Consider the following 22,545-nt stretch of genomic DNA (forward strand, 5'->3'; position numbering starts at 1 on the left):
GCTTAATAAACTAGCCTGCCTTTCCAGTCCCAGCCTGTGGTCTTACAGATCTTCAGGTGTAAATTGAATTGATGATTTCTGGGCAGTGAATTCAATACTCCCACCATCATCCTCATGTCCCCTCTAATTCTTCTCCAATCACTTTAATTCTTGTCATTAACCACACTGCTAGGGGAAACAGATCGTCCCTGACCACTCTATCCAGTCCCTCATCGTGTTGTTCACTTAATTAAGTCACCCCTCAGCCTTCTCTGTTCTAAGGAAAACAACCGCAGCCTATCTAATCTTTTCACATTGCTACAGTCATGCTGGTCGTGAATACCTTCACAATGGAACCTCACTTATGTAGTACTGGTCTATTTTGGCAGTTTTGAACTGGCTTGGGACTGAGGGAAGTGCAGTGTCTTGTAACCCCTGAAAATAAAACACATTTTACTGAGCAGCTAGAAAAACATGCCTGCCAGACTGACCTCTCTGGTTACTCTTCTACAGGGACTGAAAGTGATAGACTTTCAGATGACTGATTACATGCGTGTGCTGGAGAAGGGAGTACAGTTTGGATCTCCTGTCTTACTCCAGAATGTTCATGAAGAATTGGATCCATCACTCGCCCCCATTCTCAATAAGTCTGTCAGTAAAGCTGGTAAGTGTCACAGGGAAACCCGGCTATGACCAAAGTCCATGGAGCAGCAAGCCTGACCAACTTGGCAAGGTTTAGAGTGGGACCGAAAGGACTAATTCAATCTGCCACACTCATTATGAGGAAGACTAAATGCTCACACTCAAAAGTTTAAACATGAAGTGATGTACCGTCTAGGTTTCTAAACCAGAATGAATGAACTAATTTTAAAATGTCCCCTTTTGCACGTTAAAATAAGCGCCTTTGATAGTAAAGACAGGGTCCCAGATTTGACTCCCTGTTCTGTATTGTGGCAATTTTTATTCTCATTGGGACTTTGAATTTAACAATAGAGGAATTATGGTCAGTTGTGTGGGATTCTTTTTTAAAAGGTCAGCAAGTTAATTTGGAAGAGTGACCTAGACACAGTATTGCTAAGGTGAGTACAGTCAAGGGCCTGGAAACATCCCTGTAATGATTATGGGTAGGATGTTTATACTAATGAGTTTAATACAGGCAGAGGAAACAGAATAAAGCTGTTAGTTTTGTTTTTACTTCAGAGTAGAATCATTACCTTCACTTTGAGAAGAAATAAGAGAACAGTTCAATTCAGGGAAGCAGTCACTTTGGTCGAAATGTTTTCTAGTCTGTGAGGTTTCCAAACCAGGAGAGCTTGTAGAAAAGTCCTCATGTTGTTGAAACATGAGACTTTAGCCCTCAAAATTGGGAAAGGTTCATGCCCACAAAGCAATTGTAAAGTTATCTCCGAAGTTCATGGACTAGAAACTGGAAGGAGTCAGTTAAGTAGAAACTTAGAATTGAGGTAGGAGTATAATAGCTGTGGCCTTGAGTCTCGAATGGTCGTTGTTGGGAAACATTTTGAAATTTGGCTTTTCTGTCTGCATTAAGATGTTTTTCTGTATCTCTATTGCTTGGTTCCTGGATTTTTCTTCTTTAGTGTAATAAACATGTCTTCGGTTGGTAAAGAACATCTGCAAGCTCATGTGAATAAGCACTGCATTAACATTTTAAAACAACATCTATCAAGCCAGAGGTTCATTCTGAGTTCTGACTTGCACATGATACCATTAGCTGGGATCATTACAGTGTGAGTTCAGTTGATCTAGACTCTGGGAGTATAGTGAGAGCTACAACCCACTCTGGGTCCAGAGAGTGTGAAAAATTTACAAGGATCTACTCGTCAATTGATTCCTGGTGGATAGTGTGAAATGTGATGTGTCTAGGAGTGAACGTGGCTGTGAGTCACCCTCCTTCCAGGACTGCCACACTCTGTAAGGGCATGAAGAATGGCGACCTGGGCAAGTTTGACAGGTTGAAAAACATGATGCGTGTGGAGTAAAATAAGGAAGAATGTTGAGAATATAATTATAAAACTTCTGTGTCACTCTACGTGCAGTTTTTGCATGACGTGACATCTGGTTTTGCAGTTGTATTTCGTGTTGCTTCTTCTCTTCCACAGGTGGGCGACTAGTGATAAAACTTGGAGACAAGGAAATCGAGTACAACGAGGAATTTCGATTTTACATTGCTACCAAGTTGTCTAATCCACACTATCCTCCAGAAATCTCTTCCAAGACCACTATTGTCAACTTTGCTGTTAAAGTGCAGGTTGGTGTGCACACGCACACGCACACATACACAGACACATTGTTTGCAAGGGGAGGTTGAACCTTTTTGATAATTTCAATTTGAAACACAAGCCCCCAATCTGTTACAGTGGGAGTAGAGGTCCCCTTCTAAGACTTAAAACCCAAAACACCCAGACAAGCTTGCCTCACCTCGCCTAATCTGTTAAACTGCTATGGAGAAGGGGAGGTTAAATGAAAGAAAATCCCTGATTATTCACTTTTTAAGTAACAAATAACAATTTATTTATTTAACCTTAACAATGAACAAATAAACAGACTTGCTAACAAACCAAACAATTCCCTCCAACTACTAACTGTTCCCAAAACTGAGCTGAATTCTACTGGACTGCTCTTCTGATCAACTCAATGCCACTTATGTAAACCCAAGTAATAAGAAAATAAATTAAAACTTAGCCTGTCAAAGTCTACGCGCCTTTCATCTGCTGTTCTCAACTCATAAACGCCTGTCTTCCACTGATCTAGTTCAGGGGTGTTTTTTGTGTGAAGTCTTCTGTAAAGACTGTTAGCTAGAAGTACTGTAGCACCTTTGTAGATAGATGGGGCTTTCTTAGAGAGCTTAGGGATTTCTTGTAAGAGCTAAATGCTTATTTCTCAGATGGGGGTTCGCTCCCACACCAATTTTTCAAAAACCCGCTTGTTATATACCTTGGATGATATATCAATTTTCTTACAATAGCATTTGTCCGAGGTTGTCAAAACAGTTTAGATTTAAATTCAATTGGCTTTCAATCACTAAGTGTTTAGTTTAAATTAATCAGCTGATTCCAGCTCATTGCCAAAATATCAAAACATGCCTAAGATTTCTAATCACACAGCCGACTGATACATATTTCAACTTCATCACGGTCTGTACCAATTCAACTGCTTACAGAGACACTTTCATTTAAATCTCCAAGCTTAGAAGAGCACATAGCTTCTTAAAGGGACTACGTAGTATTCCCTTTATCATATCTTTTACAAAGAAAGTTTAGCTTCCTGCCCTCCAATTCACGACTACACTACACAACTTCGTAACGCCTCCCCACTGAAGTAAAAAAAATGAAACCATCATTTTGAAAAGATGGTTTCATTTTTTAAAAAAATCCTAACACCATTATCACAAGGTACATAGGTCAGTAATCTTAAATTACACCTTTCGTACTAATTTGGCATGCATTTATAACATTGGACCATACCAGTTTTATCTTATTTACACATTTTCTTTTAAACCCATGATAACATATTTGGAACAACATTTTTACAACCTGTAACATGTACAACCTGTAAATTAAAAGCCTATAACGTAAGACTCCAATGAAATAGTCGCATATTTTTGTCCCTAAACCTTTCCAGAAAGATGACAGGCTTTTGGTCTGTACACACAACCATCTCTGAAACATTGTTTGTAACATAAACATTAAAATGTTGTAAGACCAGTACCAAAGTCAATAACCTTTTTTCAAAGGTGGAGTATTTTCTCTGGTGGATGTTGAGTTTCCTTGTAAACTAACCAATTGGCCTTTAAATTCTGCAATCATCTTCCTGCATCAGTGCATTTTCAGCGCCTATATCGCTGGTATTGATAGCGACTTAAAAGGGTTTCACAAGATTTGGTGTGGCTGAAACTTCCTTCTGTACATGCAGCTTTGAAAGGATTAAACCGTAGGTGTGTTGCTTTATCGGTGCAGCATTCCCTACTTTAACCTCCCGTACTATAATATTAGTTCTCCCCTTTCTATTCCTACAGATGTCCTCATATTGCTGCAACAAGCCTTTCAATTCAATTTTCTGTTCCTGAGACAGATAGCTCTCTATCCTATCCTATTCTCTAAGGGCTTTCTCATCATTTAATTTATTTTGAGGCACATCAAAACACAAATAATTTGGATTTGATTCCTCACTCTGAGGGACAGTGACTAAAACCTGTTTTTCTGGTTTCTTGTCCTTGCCATAGTAAGGTTTCAGCATAATCACATGACATACCCAATAATTGTTTTTCCTATCTGGCATCTTTGCCAGATAATTTATCTGGCTCAACTTCTCAATCTGATAGGGACCACGAAACATTGCTTTGAAGGGATCTACTACCGCTGGTAACAGCACTAATACTGTATCCCTATGGGTAAAACAATGAGTTTTAGTTTCTTATCTGCTTCTTCCTCCATTAGATGCTGCACAACCTTCAGATGTTGTGTAGTTAGTTCACCTACTCTGTTTAATCATTCTCTCACCACAGATACATAGAGATCTCTGACCGGATCTATCAACTTTTCCTTAATTAATTTAAAAGGCCCCCTTACTTCTTGTCTGAATATCAACTGAAATGGAGTAAACTGGGTCCAATTCATTTGGGCTGTTTCTAATGGCAAACAATACAAATGGGCTACCTTTATCCTGATCATTTGGGTAATCCCGACAGTAAGAACTCAGCATGGTCTTTAGGGTCGATGCCACCTTTTCAAAGTTCCTTGGGATTCAGGATGGTACACACTTGACTTGAAGTGTTTGATGCCTAAACTATCCACGACCTCCTTGAATAATTTGGCAGTAAATTTGGACCCTTGGCTGGTCTGACTGTCCCTGGGTGGTCCATAATGGGTAAAGAAAGCAAGCAACTCCTCCACAACCTTTTGACCTGGACATTCCATAACGGAATTGCCTCCAGAAACCGGGTGGACACATCCGTTATAGTTAGCAAACACTGGTTCCCACTTTTGGCTTTAAGGAGGGGACCCTGCACAATCAATCATAGCCCATGTAAAACGTTCTTCAAATGCAGGAATCGGCATCAAAGGTGCTGGTTTTATTACTGCCTGTGGCTTTCCTACCATCTGACATGTGTGACACGCATGGCAACATTCCACCAGATCTTTATGCAGTCCTGGCCAATAAAAATGCTTCTGTATCTTAGCCTGAGTCTTCCTTACTCCTGGATGATCTCTACAGGTAATGTGTGTGCTAATCACTGTACTACTTGCAACACTATCTGGTTCATTTCCACCCATTTCTCCTCTGCACTAACCGCAGTCTCCATTTTCGCCTTAAGGTAATAACATTCAGGAATACATTTTTATTTCCTTTCCGAATAGACTTTATGATATAAACCTTTTATTGTCTCATCTTTCCATTGTAACTCCAATAATCTTTCAGAACTAAACACTTCTGCCTGATCCTCAACCTATTCAGGCTTTTCCTCTACCATTTCATTAAACTGGGTGTCAGCTAACTGGACCTCACCTCCTTCACCTCACTGTCCCTTTGTTTTCTGCTTTTTGTTGTAACTCATGGCTGTGGGATCTTGTTACCACACAGTCCAGAAAAATTTCAGGGTATTTTTCTTTTTAACTTCTCAGTTCCCTGGTTTTCCTTCAGTTTCTTCACATCAAGAGGCATCACACACACCTTTGATCCAAAGTCATTTCCAAGAACAAATTGCATTCTTGGAATAGACACTTTCTTTCAATCACCCCCACTGACACTTCCCCAAGCTTGATTGGACTTTCCAACCTGGTCATACACAGGGAAATGCTAAATCTCTCCCTATTTATTGCACAGATTATCATTTTCTCGGGTAACTTTTCAGAAGGAGTGCAAATACTTTCATTTCTTACTATCAGAGACTGGTTACCTCTCAATATTTTATCTTCTTTACCTCCCCCCAACCCCTCACCACCCCATGTTCTTCCTGAGTAAACCTTACCCACAGAGGTGAAGTCTTTGTAGAGATCAGGCACCATCTCACAATTCAGCCTGTGACAAGGCTGTGCATTTCTCCTGCAGCTCCTCAGCTTCTTTTGGAATTTCCTTCACGACCTCAATCCCACTGTTTTACCTTCTTTCACCACACCCTTTCTCCCAGTGCCTTTCTTAAGCCACCAGCCCTCATGACTTTGTCTGTCCCACGCCATTACTGTGAAACACCCTCTGGCCTTTCATCTCGTTTTCGCCCTCTTGGGTTTTTTATTTCACCTGTGGTAAACTGCTCCCAGTGTTTTTCATTGAAGAATCTCTGTCCCCAATTTCTATCCCTCATGGAATGAAATTGCTGTCGGGAGCTAAACGTCGGTATTTGCACTAATATGTATTCATCCACCATTTCTGCAGCTCTTCTTGCTGTTTGAACTTCCTGTTCCTCAACATGAGTTCTTATCATTTGTGTGAGTGAGGTTTTACATTCCCCCAGCAGAATAATCTCTCTAAGAGCCTTGTCTGTCTTTTGCTATCTTAAATGCTCTCGCCCATCTATCGGAAGTTGCTATGTTTAATTCTTTCAAATTCCACATAAAGAAGGAACCAGGTCAGACTTATGTTTCTGAACCATTGTCTACATACTTCTGGTACCAAATTGTAACCTCTCAAAACAGTCAGTTTCACATCTTCATATTCTCCTGACACTTCTCTGACAGCGCTGCAACCAACTTGGTCTGAACTAACATTACCCCCACAGTCTCTGGCCAGTTCATCTGGTTAGCCCATTTCTCAAAGGAAATGAAAACGGCTTCTACATCTTTTTCATCAAATTTTGGTGATGTTTTAATATATTTATATAAATCCCTACCAGGCTGTTGGCTGCAATGAGTTTGCTCATCCTCACTTCTATCTTGTACATTTCCTTCTGCCATTTTAAGTCTTTTTGCTTCTAGCTGCAACTTCATCTTTTCCAATGTGAGCATTCTTTCTTTTTGCTTTTTCTCAGCTAAGAACCGTAATTCAAACTGTTTCATTCTCTAACTCCAGTTGTTTTATTTGCAATTTAATTTTTTTCTAGCTGCACTTTCCTGTTTCTCTGGTATACTTAAATGCTTGACTGACTCCTTTACAGTTTCAACTTTCCTCTTGACCCTAGTTAAACCCAATTCTAGCCTGTTTGCTAATGCTAAACGTATATCCTTCCTTTGTTTTTCTAAACTTTCTTAGCAAATTTGGGAAGCATCTTCAAATCCCTGAACCTCTTTTTAGCAATGTTGAGAGCCATTTCCCTCACTTTTTTTAATTTAACCAATTACAAGTAACCGAAATTAAATTTTTCTCACCTAAATTTAATTTAAAGATCCAGCACACTAATCCCCAAGTCTGTTTAAATCTGCCCAAATCCATTCAGATCCCACACATGAGCTGACCAGATCCTGGACTTGAGCTACCAAACTGTTAGGAAGAGGAGGTTGAACCCCTCTGATAATTAAAATCAAAATACAAGCCCCCAATCCATTACTGTGGGAGTAGAGGTTCCTTTCTAAATAATTCACCCCAAAACACACACAGAAGCTTGCCTCACCTCACCTAATCTGTTAATCTGTTACGGAGAAGGGAGGTTAAATGAAAGAAAATCCTGACATTCACTTTATAAGTAACAATTTACTTATTTAACCCTAACAGTGAACAAATTAACAGAATTACTAACAAACCAAACAATTCCCCCTTAAATACTAACTATTCCCTAACTGAACTAATATCTGCAGGTATGTTGTTCTGATAAACACAAGTCATACTTATATAAACCCAAGCAATAAGGAAATAAATTAAAACACAGTCTCTCAAAGACTACCTGCCTCTCATCCGATGTTCTCAAGTCATAAGCTCCTTTCTTCTGCTGATCTGGTTGTCAGGGATGTTTTCTGTGTGAAGTCTTCTATGAAAATTGTTAGCTAGAAGCTATTTTATGAATAGATGGTGCAAACAAATACTAGCTTCCTGCCTTCCAAGATTACTCTACACAAGTTTGTAACAACAAACACATACACATATGCATTTACACACATGCCAGAGTGGGCAGCCTGGAATCTAACTGAGCAGACTTTCACAGACGCTGCGGGTGGTCTACATTCATATTAATTAGTATTGTTCTCTTGTTGTTGTGGGTGCCAACTGGCCGTGTTCTGACTTGCCATTTCCCCACCAATTGGGCAACGGTACAGAAACTCCCACAATAACGGTAGGGATCTTTTCCCTGGGGGATTTCAAGTCTAAGGGGTACAATATTTAAGGTGAGAGGAGAGAGATTTAAAAGACATGAGGTAACTTTTTTGTACAGAGGGTGGTTTGCATGTGGAATGAACTTCCTGAGGAAGAGGTGAATGTGGTTACAGTTATGCTTAAAAGACATTTGGATAATTACATGAATAGGAAGTGTTTGGAGGGATACAGACCAGGAACCGGCAGGTGGGACTAGTTTAGTTTGGGATAATGGTCAGCATGGACTAGTCTATATCCATGCCGTATGACTTCATGATTCTACAACTTTGCAAATCCCACAGATCTAGGGGATGCTGTCCATCACAAACAAGAGCACAAGTCCCCTAACCTGAAAGCCTGATTTTATGGACTTGGTTTAGCATGTCACGGACACTGGGCATATTTGTTTGGAAAACACCAGTGGGGATTAAATGAATGGTGAGGTATGGCCTGTGGAAGGACAGGGTTGACGACTTTCTCTGGATCTGTGTTTATTCTTGTACTCTTTCTGGGCCAACCCTGCTGCAGGGCCTCGAGGCGCAGTTACTGGGCAATGTGGTGAGGAAAGAGCGGCCTGAACTGGAAGAGCAGAAAGATTCATTGGTGATGAACATTGCAGCTGGGAGGAAGAAACTGAAAGAACTGGAGGATGAAATTCTAAGGTAAGAGGTTGAGTTTGGCCCTGAAGACTCGGTTGCCCGAGAGGAAGCTGGTCACTGGATGGAGATGTGCGATCAGTTCATTGGGCTGAGTAGGAAGAGTACCAGCTAGAGGCTAACTCTGCTGTTTGAAGGAGGAACCAGTTCATGGGTGATGCCCTGACCAGGCTAACGGCTGCTCAGCAGGAAACTGGTCTAAACATAACCTTCAGAAGGATAGGAGGAAGGGAAGATGTCCAAACATCTCACAATCCTGAACCTTGAGCTGTGAAGTGCTGAATTTCATGCTGAAGCCTTCCTTTCCTGTTTTCTCCAGACTCTTGAACGAGGCAACAGGCTCACTCCTTGATGATGTGCAACTTGTCAACACCCTGCAGACTTCAAAGGTGACTGCCACAGAGGTTGCAGAGCAGATAGAGAGCAGTGAGTCAACGGAGGTGAAAATTGACTCTGCCCGAGAGGTTAGTCCATAGACATCAATCAAACCCAAGCCAATTAACATCTGAAAGATAACCAAGTGTGGGGCTGGATGAACACAACAGGACAAGCAGCATCTCAGGAGCACAAAAGCTGACGTTTTGGCCCTCTCTGATGAAGGGTCTAGGCCCGAAACGTCAGCTTTTGTGCTCCTGAGATGCTGCTGGGCCTGCTGTGTTCATCCAGCCTCACATTTTATTATCTTGGATTCTCCAGCATCTGCAGTTCCCATTATCTCTAACATCTGAAAGAACACATTTAACCTTGCCCTTTCTTAGTCTAATCCAAATTTCTTATTTCAAAGAGCCTGGTTTAGACCATTAAGATAGGTTACATAAGTGTTCAACATGAAATGACTACAGAATGGTCTTAATCCAGCTGCTGGTGGACACAGACTGCCGACAGCCTGTTCAACTTGAAGGCCCAGCCATACAAGACCACCCTTTTGGGTGGCACAGCGGTTAGCACTGCAGCCTCACAGCGCCAGGGACCCGGATTCAATCCCACCCTCGGGCGACTGTCTGTGCGGAGTTTGCACATTCTCCCCGTGTCTGTGTGAGTTTCCTCCAGGTGCTCCAGTTTCCTCCCACAGTCCAAAGATGTGCAGGTTAGAGCGGTTTGGTGTTCAGGGAGGTGTTGATTCGGTGGGTTATAGGGGGATGGGTCTGGGTGGGATGCTGTGAGGTTTGGTGTGGACTTGTTGGGCTGAAGAGCCTGTTTCCACGCTGTAGGGATTCTGTGATTCTATGACAACCATTAATACATCCAAGTGGGAGTTTGGGCGAAACCACCTTATCCACAGGGAGTGGCCAGGGTGAATGATGTTGATACTCTGAAGGGGGGAAGCTGGATAAACACACCAAGGGGGAAGGAATAAAAGGATATTCTGAAAGGGAGTGTAAAGAGGTGCTTGAAAAAGTTTTGGCTGAAAGATAAATATCAATGCAGACACGGTGATCTGAAAAATTTGCAAGATCTGAAAGTATCCTGTTTCTCTTTCTCTGTCATTCTGACGCTCCTCCAGAATACTCAAGTCTGGAGGTAACATAGGGATGGATGAGAGCTTCAGAAAGCTCTCCCTTAGCTTTTTGCATGATAATGTTGTATTATTAGGACAGGAACTGTCGTGCTTAATAATTTACTCCATGGCTTCTTGCTTAAATTCGACGGAATGATTATCATATCCACTGTCTGGGTGCTTGAGCTTTGCTGGGTATCTGCATGACCAGTGAGGCCAGTTTGTGTCTGGAAGTACTGCTGTAAATAAGACAGGACAGGGCAGTTTGGTGAATTATTGGATCAGGAGCTCCATTTGTCATGTCTCTCTGTCTGCTATGCACTTGCTTTTCAAAGAGGCCACACTGCCTTTTTTTAAATTTGGGTTGCATCAGAGGCAGTGATCCCAGTTGAGATTCTCCCTAGACTCAAAGTCAATTTGTAAATTCCCAAGTGATGTTTTCATAGTCATAGCATTTCTTTTAACTGTTGTGATGGAACGCTGCAGGCTCTCACTTTCTGTAAAGATTTATGGTGAGTTGCTAGGCTTTCTGGCTACACGACCATCATAACACAGTTGTGACTGTCTAAGTATGGTGTGAGTGCTTAGTGTGCTATCTCGAGTGAGCCCCTGACTGTCTGGAATTGTGTCCTGCCATCCGATCTTCAGCAGCTTCTGAAGGCAGCTCAAGTAAAAATGGTTGATGTGGCACAGTCCAAGTCTCTCATGTGTAGACTATGCCAATGGTAAAAGGTAAGCTGCTCAGCAGGCCTGTCAGCAGCAGTGCACAGGGAAACAGAGTTAACTGTGCCTAGTGGCCTGTTTCGGATAAGGCATGAGAGGGGAATGTGGGTGAATGTGGAAATCTTTCCACAGCAAGGGCCAGTTCCGCCAGATGAGGCTGATAGGGAAGATCACCCTGAAGAGCCTTTAAATGTAATCTGTATATGTCTCTTTAAACTCAGGGTTACCGCTCATGTGCTGAGCGAGCTTCCATCCTTTTCTTCGTGTTGAACGACATGGGAAAAATCGACCCCATGTACCAATTTGCACTAGATGCCTACATAGACCTCTTCAACTTGAGCATAGAGAAGAGCAAACGCAGCCCCAAACTGCAGGAGCGCATCATCAATCTCAATGAATACCACACCTATGCTGTCTACAGGTAAGCAGCCATTTAGTGAGGGCTCAGAGTCAGACTGGGAGAATAGGATGGACTTCACACAACCACTGCCACTCATTGAAATCAACTCCATTGACTGGATGAAAGATATTGTTTGACAAATTTGTTTACTCACCACCTGAAAGCATGGTACTGGACGGCCCAACCAGGTTGTGGGGCATTTGTTGTATGCTGGGGATGCGCTGAAATCTGGTTCCTTTATTGTGTCTTGTGATTATCCAAGAAAAGCACCACCAACTGGAACGAGGCTTAATAAGGACACAAATGAAGTCAAGGCTGATTTATATCTCCGAGATAGTAAGAACTGCCAATGCTGGAGTCAGAGATAACACAGAATGGAGCTGAAGGAACACAGCAGGCCAGGCAGCATCAGAGGAACAGGAAAGCTGACCAGGATCCCCATCCAAAATGTTAACTTTCCCTGTCCTTTGCTGCCTGGCCTGCTGTGCTCCCCCAGCTCCACACTGATTTATATTTCAATTCCTTCCTTTTGTCTTTGTCCCATAATCGATTATCTCCTAACCTAACCAAAATCTATCAGTCCTAGGTTGTTCCTCTTTTGAGGATTAGATCTAGTGCAGAATGAGGAGTTAGAATTTACCATAGTATGCAGGGATTAGTTGGGTGATTTTAATTCTCCACTAATCCTAGGTACACGTGCCGAGGGCTCTTTGAGCGACACAAGCTGCTTTTCAGTTTTCAAGTGTGCATCAAGATCCTAGAGGTGGCTGGGAAACTCAACATGGATGAGTACAATTTCTTCCTGCGTGGGGGTGTGGTGAGTGTCTGCCAGCGGGTGTGAGAGGAACGGCATGTACTATGGTGAAGGAATACCGGATGGGAAGGGAGTCCATTATCTTTGACTGTATGGCATGTCCCAGAGGGGATGCAGTGAGTGTATCTGTGGTTATGTGGCAAGTCCCACCCAGGATGCAGTGATTGTGCCAGAGGTTGTGTGGTGTGTTCCCAAAAAAAAATGTGGGAGAAAGAAATCTTTCTTTCATGGTAAGACCAAAAATGGGATAAATAAAGGAGGAGTGGCTAATTTGAGTTCTTTAAAGAAAAACCAGATTGAAGGTAGGAGTTGTGAAATTCTACTTCAGTGTTGGGAGTTGGGATAGCGAGTTTAAATTTAAATGCAGGAGAGTGTAACAAGCAGGAATTGCACACGGTACAGAAGAGTCTAAGCTCAGGAGGAATAACAGCGGGAACTTCAGAAGGAAGATTGACCTCCCAACATATTGATACATGGAGGTCACTAGCATCAACAACTGTATAGCAGCTTTAATGCAATAAACATTCCCAGGGTTTTTCACAGGCTTCCCATAGAATTGAACACATGAGCCACATAAGAAGATATTAAGACAGGCAACAGAAGCTTGGTCATTAAGAACAAAAGATGAAAGAACAATGCAGTACAAGAACAGGCCCATCAGCCCTCCAAGCCTGCACTGACACGATTTACCCTTTCATAATAAAACTGCCGTCACTTACAGGATCCGTGTCCCTCTATTCCCTTCCACTTCATGGATTTGTCCAGATGCTGCTTGAAAGCTGTTGTTTTATCTGCTTCCACCACCTCCTCTGGCAGCTCATTCCAGGCACTCACCATCCTGTGTGTGGAAAAACTTGCCTCGCACATCTCTTGTAAACTTCTCCCCTCCACACCTTAAACCTGCGTCCCCTCGTAATTGACCCCTCCCCTGGGAAAAAGCCTTATACTTTCCACTCTATCCATGCCATTCACAATTGTATAAACTTCTGTCAGGTTGCCTCTCAACCTCCTGCATTTCAGTGAAAAAAAATCCAGTATCCAACCTTTCTTCATGGCTAAAATCCCTGTATCAGGCAACACCCTGGTAAACCTTTTCTGTACCCTCTCCAAAGCATCCACATCCTTTAGTAGTGTGGTGACCAGGACTGTACTCAATATTCCAGCTCTGGTCACCACACTACCAGAGGGATGTGGATGCTTTAGAGTTAAATTAGGTGTTAAGGAACACAGTAAACAGGGAGAGATGAAGGTGGACAGGATTAGGAAGAGAATTCCACAGCACTCGATTGTGAAGTGATAAAAACTGGACATTTGCAAAAGACCAGAATTGGTGTAATTGCAGAGACCTGGTAAGGTTATGGATTTGGAGGAGGTCACTCAAGGATGTCATCTGTTACCAGGGTCAGTACAGATCAGTGAGCATAGAAGTGAGGTGTGAATGTGATTAGTGCAGAACAGGGTTAGTGAGGGAAGTTAGAGCCTCAGGTGGGATAGCTTGCTGGCTCCTTTGGGTCTTGTCCTGGACAATGGCTGTGTACTAGGAGGAACATCTTCAGATTTGGAATCAGCAGTGAAGGTAGATTTGGACTTTAGATTGTAGGAAGTGGGTAATTGAAAAGTTCCAAAGTTTTAACTGTAAAATGTGAGCATTTTGTTTCCTGTCTCCTACAGGTGCTGGATAGAGAGGAGCAGATGGACAATCCTTGTCCTTCCTGGCTTGCTGATGCCAACTGGGACAACATCACAGAGCTTGATAAATTAACAAACTTTCATGGTATTATGAACTCCTTCGAGCAGTATCCCAAAGACTGGCATGCCTGGTATACCAGTGCTGAGCCAGAAACAGCCGTGCTGCCAGGTATGTTTCCTTAGAAGTGCCCCAACATTGTACAGCTATGAGCATCTGGAGACTATGGATTCAACTTTCCAGTGATCATGCACGTATTGGGAGCATCAAATGGAATTAAAAGCTCAGAAACAGGCCAGACAACCCAACTGGTCCATACTGGTGTTGATATCTTCATATCTTTCTTAAACCTGCTCTGACCCTTCTTCATCCTATCCAATGCCATATCCTTTTTATCTAAATGCCTCTTAAAGGCATTCTGCTTTGTGAAGCTACTTTCCAGTCTGTATACCCAGATCTCATTGCTTCACCTGCCCATTTACTTTGTGATCTGCAAGGAATGAGAGACTTCTTTATTCCTCCCTCCCTCTAATGCGAGCCAGATCCTGCCCTGATCATACTAAATTTCATTTCACATCCACTTACTCACAGTTTCCCAATCTGTAGCAGCTACAAGCCAGGCCCGGAAATTAAGAGCAGTGCCCTCTCATTCTTGATAACAAAGTGTGGAGCTGGATGAACACAGCAGGCCCAGCAGCATCTCAGGAGCACAAAAGCTGACGTTTCGGGCCTTGACCCTTCATCAGAGAGGGAACTGGAATAAACAGGCAGAGAGGGGGAGGCGGACCGAAGATGGAGAGAAAACAAGATAGGTAGAGAGGAGAGTATAGGTGAGGAGGTAGGGAGGAGATAGGTCAGTCCAGGGAAGATGGACAGGTCAAGGAGGTGGTATGAGGTGGTAGGTAGGAAATGGAGGTGTGGCTTGAGGTGGGAGGAAGGGATGGGTGAGAGGAAGAACAGGTTAGGGAAGCAGAGACAGGCTGGGCTGGTTTTGGGATGCAGTGGGGGGAGGGGATGAGCTGGGCTGGCTTTGTGATGCAATGGGGAAAGGGGAGATTTTGAAGCTGGTGAAGTCCACATTGATACCATTGGGCTGCAGGGTTCCCAAGCAGAATATGAGTTGCTGTTCCTGCAACCTTCGGGTGGCATCATTGTGGCACTGCAGGAGGCCCATGATGGACATGTCATCTAAAGAATGGGAGGGGGGAGTTGAAATGGTTCGTGACTGGGAGGTGCAGTTGTTTATTGCAAACCGAGCGGAGGTGTTCTGCGAAGCGATCCCCAAGCCTCCGCTTGGTTTCCCCAATGTAGAGGAAGCCACACCGGGTGCAATGGATACAGTATACCACATTGTCAGATGTGCAGGTGAACATCTGCTTGATATGGAAGGTCATCTTGGGGCCTGGGATGGGGGTGAGGGAAGAGGTGTGGGGACAAGTGTAGCACTTCCTGCGGTTGCAGGGGAAGGTGCCGGGTGTGGTGGGGTTGGAGGGGAGTGTGGAACAGACAAGGGTGGGAATGGAAAAATAGCTTGAGTGGTGGGGTCGGATTGTAGATGGCGGAAGTGTTGGAGGAAATCATCATTTTTGTCTATCATCTCAGTCTAACTCAAACTGTTTCTGCACAAGTTAACCCTGCCTTGTATTCCCAGGCTGTTTCTTTGTTGTACGCACACTAATTATTTCATTAATCTGACTATATTCTTCCTTCGGTGAATCTCCCTCATGAGATACCCTATATCTTGCTAAAACCTGCTCAGAAACATTTTGTGTTGACTGTCATCATTCCAATTCTCAACCTCCATCACATGCCTGTAATCTACCCCACCTCGAATTATCTGTGTCGACTGCAAAGGGAGAGTCGCTGTAGCTGCCACAACAACTTGCTCGTGTTTCTAATTCACGCTATCTTGCTTTCGGTAGTTGAGTGGGATAATACCTGCAATGAGCTCCAGCGCATGCTGATTGTACGATCCTTGAGGCAGGACCGCATCGCATTCTGTGTGACCTCGTTCATCGTCAACAATCTTGGCTCCAAGTTTGTGGAGCCCCCTGTGCTGGACATGAGATCGGTCAGTGAGAAACAGGGCTCCCAAATCAGAATTCCAGCAAGTGGCCAGCCTTCAGAAATACTAAGTTAATCCTTTCCCTCCTCACAGGTCATTGATGACTCCAACTCCAGGACGCCGCTGATATTTGTGCTCTCCCCTGGGGTGGATCCCACTAATTCTCTGCTCCAGCTTGCTGAATACTCGGGTATGGCGAGTCGGTTCCTCGCTCTTTCGCTGGGTCAGGGTCAATCCCCCATCGCCACCCGTATGATTACAGAAGGTGTAACAGAAGGTATGTGAAGTTAGTAGGTAAACCTAGACCCTCTCCGGGACGTGATGAAAAGAGGAACACTGTTGTCTCGTGACATAGAAAGAGGCCACTAAGCCTATCTCATCTATACTGGTGTTTATCCCAGATCTATTTTTTGTTTGCCTCAACCATTCACCCAGCCCATAGTCATCAGTTCCACACTCTCAGCAGTCTCTTGCTAAAAAGTCATCTCTCTTAAATTATTTACGGCCCCAGTTTTGGAGTTGCTTGCAATTGGAAGCATTCTGTTTCCCCTTGACTGTTTTAGTTCATCCACCCTGCGATAGAGTTGGGGTTAGGGTTAGGGTTCAGTCCCTCCATCAAATTATCTGAGCTTCTTCTTGAAGGCTCTTTCCCCTCCATAACCCTTCCTTGCATCCATTCCTTTGTGCTGACCCTGTCTATCTGGATGAATTTTTTCACAGCACTCGCGAGTTTGCCTTTCACCATTGTAAGGAGCCAGCCTTTTTTCACAGCTTCATTCAGATGTGCTTGTAGGACACTGACTCCAACAAGCGATAACTAGCCAGCCTTACCCATTGATCAGGCAAACCTTGGGTTGCTGTCTTTCCCCTGTCATAACATCCAACATTTCTGAAACAGTTCTGTGCCCTTGCTTTCATTAGCCCTTCATGGGCATTCATTACAAGCATTGGTAGAATGATGGATGATATTATTTGTGAACTAACCAAGCCTCTCATACCCTGGGGAATAGAGAGATAGTAGTGAAGAAGTTACAAGGTGATCTGTTTTCTCTTTGTGTGACTGACAGGTAACTGGGTGTTCCTTGCAAACTGTCATTTGTCGCTGTCATGGATGCCCCAGTTAGATAAGCTGATAGAGCAGCTGCAAGTCCAGGATCCACATCCCGATTTCCGACTCTGGATAAGCTCCAGCCCTCACCCTGACTTTCCTGTCTCCATCCTACAGACCAGCATCAAGATGACTACAGAGCCACCAAAGGTAACCCGCAGAGGGCTCGTCTTCCAGCTTTCAGGAGTTCCTTTCACTCTTTTTTTTCATTCTTCTGTGGGATGTGGGCATCCCTGGAAAGATTAGCATTTGATCCCCATCCCTAATTGTCCCCTTGAACCGAGCAGCTTTGCTAGACCACTTCAGAGGGCTCTTCAAAGACAACCGCATTGCTGTGGATCTGGAGTCACATGTAGGACAGTGCACGCTGACACCAAGTAAAGATGGCAAACTTCCTTCCCTGAAAAGGGCATTAACAAGCCAGGATGGGTTTGACGCCACTCCACTGTGAATCATCAAATCAGACCATTATGGCCAATCGAGGCTGAACCACCAAAACTACCCTAAATCTAAAGTAGTCCCACTTTGCAGCACTAGAATGACCCTTCAAGTGCTATCCAAGAACATTTTAAAGGTTATGAGCTTTCCCACCTCAACTCCCCTCCCAGACAGTGCATTCCAGACCTCAACCACTCTCTGGACGAAAACATCTGTTATCAACTGCCCCCTAAAGCCCCTGTCTTCCAATTTAAAATTATGCCCCTTTGTTATTGGCCCTTCAACGCAGCTGATTTCCAGCCACCCTGTCCATCTCCCTCATAATCTTATATACTTCTTTCAGGCACACCCTACAAACTTCTCTGCTCCAGAGAAAACAACCCAAGCCTGTTGTGCCTCTCCCTTTACAGTCATCATTAGGCAGCTTCTTATTCCAGATATTACTTTCCTTGAATTCACATTTCAGGATGTTAACCCATGTCTCCTGAATATTAATATAGGCAAAAATTCTATGGATGCTGGAAATGTGCAACGAGCACACAATGCTGGAGAAACACAGCCGATCTAGCAGTGTCTGTAGAGGGAGAAACAGAGTTAATGTTTTGGGACCAACATGACTTCTTCCAGTTTGAAAGGTGTTGGAAAGTGGGTTCTCTTTTACACTTTGGACAGAGGCAGAGGAGGAACAAGAGGATGCAGAGTATAGAGGCCCAGTGCAAAAGACACGGGGATTGTTACTAGTGAGGAAGAAGCAGCACATTCACCTGGCGTTCTGGATTATTTGTCCAAAACACTACCAGGAACTCACCATCTCTCTCATGGATTCCTTATCCTAAAGTCCATCCTCGGAAGGAGAAGGTCATGAATATGCACCCCCAACTGTTCTTACTGTGCATGTAACATGGGTGTAAAACTGACTAATACCCTCCACTCACACCGTCCCATTACTTCTTGCAGCCGGAGAATTTCCAGCCGGTCACCAGGATTTGAGACTATTTAAATACTGCGCTTCAATTTGCACATACAAAAAGGTAGCGCTCTCAAAATACCTTGCTGGAGTCTCGGTTCACTTCGCTCATTAAGATCTCTCTTTCCTCTGCTACCTCGTTCACCATCCTCCCCAACCCCACACCCCCACCCAACCTCCATGCACCTAAAGGGCATCAAAGCAAACATGAAGCGTTTGTACAACCTTTTGACTGATCAACAATTCAAACGTTGCTCCAAACCCAAGAAGTACAAGAAGCTGCTGTTCGCCTTGTGTTTCTTCCACAGTATCCTCCTGGAACGCAAGAAATTCCAGCAGCTGGGCTGGAACATTGTTTATGGTTTCAACGACTCAGACTTTGAGGTTGGTATGTTTACGTAGAATGAAGGCTGCTTGACAGGCTCACATCACTTGGGCTGCAGAAACCACTTTGTCGCCTGTGTTACTTGTCTCTTTTGTATATTCCATTTTTTTTTAGAAAACGTATTTGTACCCAAGTTCAGAAGTAGGCTGCAAAACATACCCATCAAACACTCCCAGGACAGGGACAGCACGGATTAGATACAGAGTAAAGCTCCCTCTACACTGTCCCCCATCAAATACTCCCGGGGACAGGGACGGTACAGGGTTAATTACAGAGTGAAGCTTCCTCTACACTGTCCGCATCAAACGCTCCCAGGACAGGACAACGCAGGGTTAGATACAGAGTAAAATTCCATCAACTTTTTAAAACTGAAATTAAGCTTTCCGTGACACCATTCCCATCAAACAAAAACTGCATGAAGATCAGTTTCTTGTCACCAGTTTACCATTTATTTACACGTGCACAGAACACGACACCGACCCAGCTAGCTCAGAGCCAGCTCCTAGAGTGAGCAGAACCACAGACACTCCTGTTTATATCTGTCAGCCAGGGCTCTCTGATTGGACCAGATTCACAGTCCCCAGACAGAGAGCTTATATTCTCTGAGGACCACCTCACTAATCGTGTTACAATCACTAGATCCTTGATGCTGTTTCCCATCTAAAACTCCCAGGGCAGTGACAGCATGGCTTCATGCAGAATAAAACTCTCTCTACAATGTCCCCAGCAAGGTTTCATTTGCCCAGCCCTGGTCGCCTGTGTTTGATGAGTCCAATATTACAAAGCTCAGATAGATGGAGCAAGGCTGTTGGATTAGTAACACACATAATTCTAGTTTTAAATACCAATCTCTCATTGCAGGTGTCAGAAAATCTCCTGAGCATTTACCTGGATGAATATGATGTTACACCCTGGGATGCCCTCAAGTATCTGATAGCGGGGGTGAATTATGGAGGCCATGTGACTGACGACTGGGATCGCCGGCTGTTGAGCACATATATCAACGATTACTTCTGTGACAAAGCAGTGACCACCCCTTACTACAAGTAATTTGTGTTTCACTTGGTCAAATGATTGAGCTGCTGCTTAAGATCTAAATAAGTGCATGTCAGACAGATAAATGCTTGTCAAGGCCAAGGTCTTGAGAGCAGTTAGGGCACGTTCCTATTGGTCCATTCACAGGAAATTAAAAATATATTTCCTGACTTCTAAGGGTCTCTGACACAGGAACAAAATTAGTCCCACCTCTCGGGTTGCTTTACTTGGAAATCTTCCTCAAAGGGTTTTGTTCAAAGTTGACTTTCAGGAGTACGGAAACACCATATTTTACAGCACAGGCCTCTGTGATTTTACCCTCACAAGGAGATGGGGTGGCGCTCTATGTCTGTGATTCCCCCCCCCCCCCCCCTCCATACATAGTGACAGGACAGGGGTCTGTGTCTAGCTTTGTGGGGTAAGTTTTTCATTGTCATTGAGAATCCTAACTTTCCAACTAATTGCTGTACTGGATACCCCAACCTTCCACAATATCCAAATCATTGCAGCCTCTAAAGTCTGTATTCCTAACATTATTTTCTTTACTAAATAAAAACTGAGAGAACTGCAGATGCTGTAAATCAGGCACAAAAACAAAGTTGCTGGTAAAGCTCAGCAGGTCTGGCAACATCTGCGAACGAGAAAACAGTTACCATTTCGGGTCCAGTGACCCTTCCTCATATTTCCTTCACAGATGCTGCCAGACCTGCTGAGCTTTTCCAGTAACTTTGTTTTTGTTCATTATCTTCTTGGCTACCTGATGGGTGTTGAGTTAGCTCAGTTGGCTGGACATCTGGTTTTGAGATACAGAGCGAAACCAACAGTGTAGATTCATTTCCTGCATTGGCTGGATTTACCCTGAAGGACTCTCCTTCTCAACCTCTTCCCCTCTCCTGTGTGTGTGTGTGTGTGTGTGTGTGAGACTCCCATGTTCTACCACCACCAGATGTTTCTGTCTAATGACAGAGCAGACTGTGCTAATTTTATGACTTCTGACTTGTTTGGAATGCCTTTCCACACTGATGCGTAAGGGATTCATGTTTATGATGTGTGACAGACTTAAATGATTAAAAATGTTTTCATCTTGCAAAAAAAAGTGTTTTTTTTTCTCCAACTCCAACCCAAATAGTACTTTTTTACTGTACAAAGTTTTTAAAGCACAATTTTTTGCCTTCTATTCAGGCTTTCAATTCTGGATAACTACTACATCCCGAAAGATGGAGACCTGGAATCCTATCGAGAGTATATAAACATGCTGCCTACCATGGAGCATCCAGAGGCCTTTGGACAACATCCCAATGCTGATGTGGCCAGTGAGATCATCGAGGCCCGCAGACTCTTCGAGACGCTGCTGTCTCTCCAGCCACAGGTCACCACTGCTGTGGGCAAAGGCATGTCCAGAGAGGAAAAGGTAAAACCACCACGGGACCAGAGGAAAGCCTAGATCCCCATATTCCAGCAAACTGCATGATTCACCAAACCCAACAGACTGTGCTGGTCACCAGCCCCACACTCCCAAACCCCGCAAGGCCTCTCGTTCACAGTGATTTAAATATCTCATCACTGCTGGACAAGAATAGGGATAGAGAGAGCTTAGCAAACAGAAAGCGTAGGTATAACTACAACAGCAGGGCAGCTGTGAGGCTATTGTACTGCAGAGCAGGCTGAAGGGCCTGATGGCCAGCTTCTGCCCCTTTAGTACACACAGATTTATTCTGTTTGTATATGTGACAGCGAGCAGTGGGGTGCTGCAAGGATCAGAGCTGGGACCACAGGTACTTGTAACTTACATTGAAGACTTTGACCAACAGTGAAGAATCTAAATTTTCTGACAAAAAAAACTGCTGGGAAGGAATGCAAGCTGCAAGAAGGTGGGTAAGAGACAGGGGCAGGGAGAGTGGGTCAGTGAGAGAGGGAGCGGGGGGACAGTGAGAGGGACAGGGAGAGGGGGGGAAGGGGAGTGGGGAGAGGGGGTCAGGGATGGGGTGTGGGAGAGGGGCTCAGGGAGAGGGGGAGGAGGGGACAGTGGGGCAGAAAGAGGGGGAGGGAGAGGGAGATGGGGGCAAGGAGAGGAGGAGGGGTGGGTAGGTAGGGAGCGAGGGTGGACAGTAAGAGAGGAAGAGGGGGGGCAGTGAGAGAGGGAGTGAGGCCAGTGAGAGATGGGTAGGGGGGCAGGGAGAGAGGGCTGGAGAGACTGGCAATGAGAGGGAGCCATGAAGAGGGGGAGCAGAAGGCAGTGAGAGACCCAGAGGTGGTGTCTAACCCTTTGCTGCAATGATTCAGGGTTTGTGTGGGAGACCACACTTTGAATAGTGTGTGTGGTTTTGGTCTCCTGATTGAAGGATTGATTGGAGAGGGCAGAACCAGAGTTCAGCAGGCTGGTCCTTGGGATGAAGGGGCAGCTCTGTCATGACAGGCTGAGTAAATTGGGACTACATTCTGTGAAATTGAGAAGAATGACAGGTGATCTCACTGAGGTATGGCAGATTGTGAAGAGATTTGACAGGGTCGGACAGCACTGAGCGATTGTTCTCCCCTCAGCTCTAAAT

General features: G+C 44.1%; 1 protein-coding gene across 2 annotated transcripts in view; it reads left to right on the top strand.

Moving 5' to 3' along the window:
* Positions 1 to 22,545, top strand: part of dnah2 (dynein, axonemal, heavy chain 2) — a 184,351-nt gene that overhangs the window by 152,295 nt on the left and 9,511 nt on the right. For both annotated transcript variants that reach the window (XM_059642660.1, XM_059642659.1), the window contains exons 70-82: positions 493 to 643; positions 2,100 to 2,248; positions 8,749 to 8,882; positions 9,196 to 9,340; positions 11,319 to 11,518; positions 12,188 to 12,314; positions 13,983 to 14,169; positions 15,921 to 16,069; positions 16,157 to 16,340; positions 17,131 to 17,321; positions 18,769 to 18,960; positions 19,823 to 20,007; positions 21,179 to 21,407. In XM_059642660.1, coding sequence (XP_059498643.1) covers positions 493 to 643; positions 2,100 to 2,248; positions 8,749 to 8,882; positions 9,196 to 9,340; positions 11,319 to 11,518; positions 12,188 to 12,314; positions 13,983 to 14,169; positions 15,921 to 16,069; positions 16,157 to 16,340; positions 17,131 to 17,321; positions 18,769 to 18,960; positions 19,823 to 20,007; positions 21,179 to 21,407 — 2,223 coding nt within the window. The remainder of the gene's footprint in view (positions 1 to 492; positions 644 to 2,099; positions 2,249 to 8,748; positions 8,883 to 9,195; positions 9,341 to 11,318; positions 11,519 to 12,187; positions 12,315 to 13,982; positions 14,170 to 15,920; positions 16,070 to 16,156; positions 16,341 to 17,130; positions 17,322 to 18,768; positions 18,961 to 19,822; positions 20,008 to 21,178; positions 21,408 to 22,545) is intronic.

The sequence above is a fragment of the Stegostoma tigrinum genome, chromosome 45 (genome assembly GCF_030684315.1).
Source record: "Stegostoma tigrinum isolate sSteTig4 chromosome 45, sSteTig4.hap1, whole genome shotgun sequence".
Lineage (NCBI taxonomy): Eukaryota > Metazoa > Chordata > Chondrichthyes > Orectolobiformes > Stegostomatidae > Stegostoma > Stegostoma tigrinum.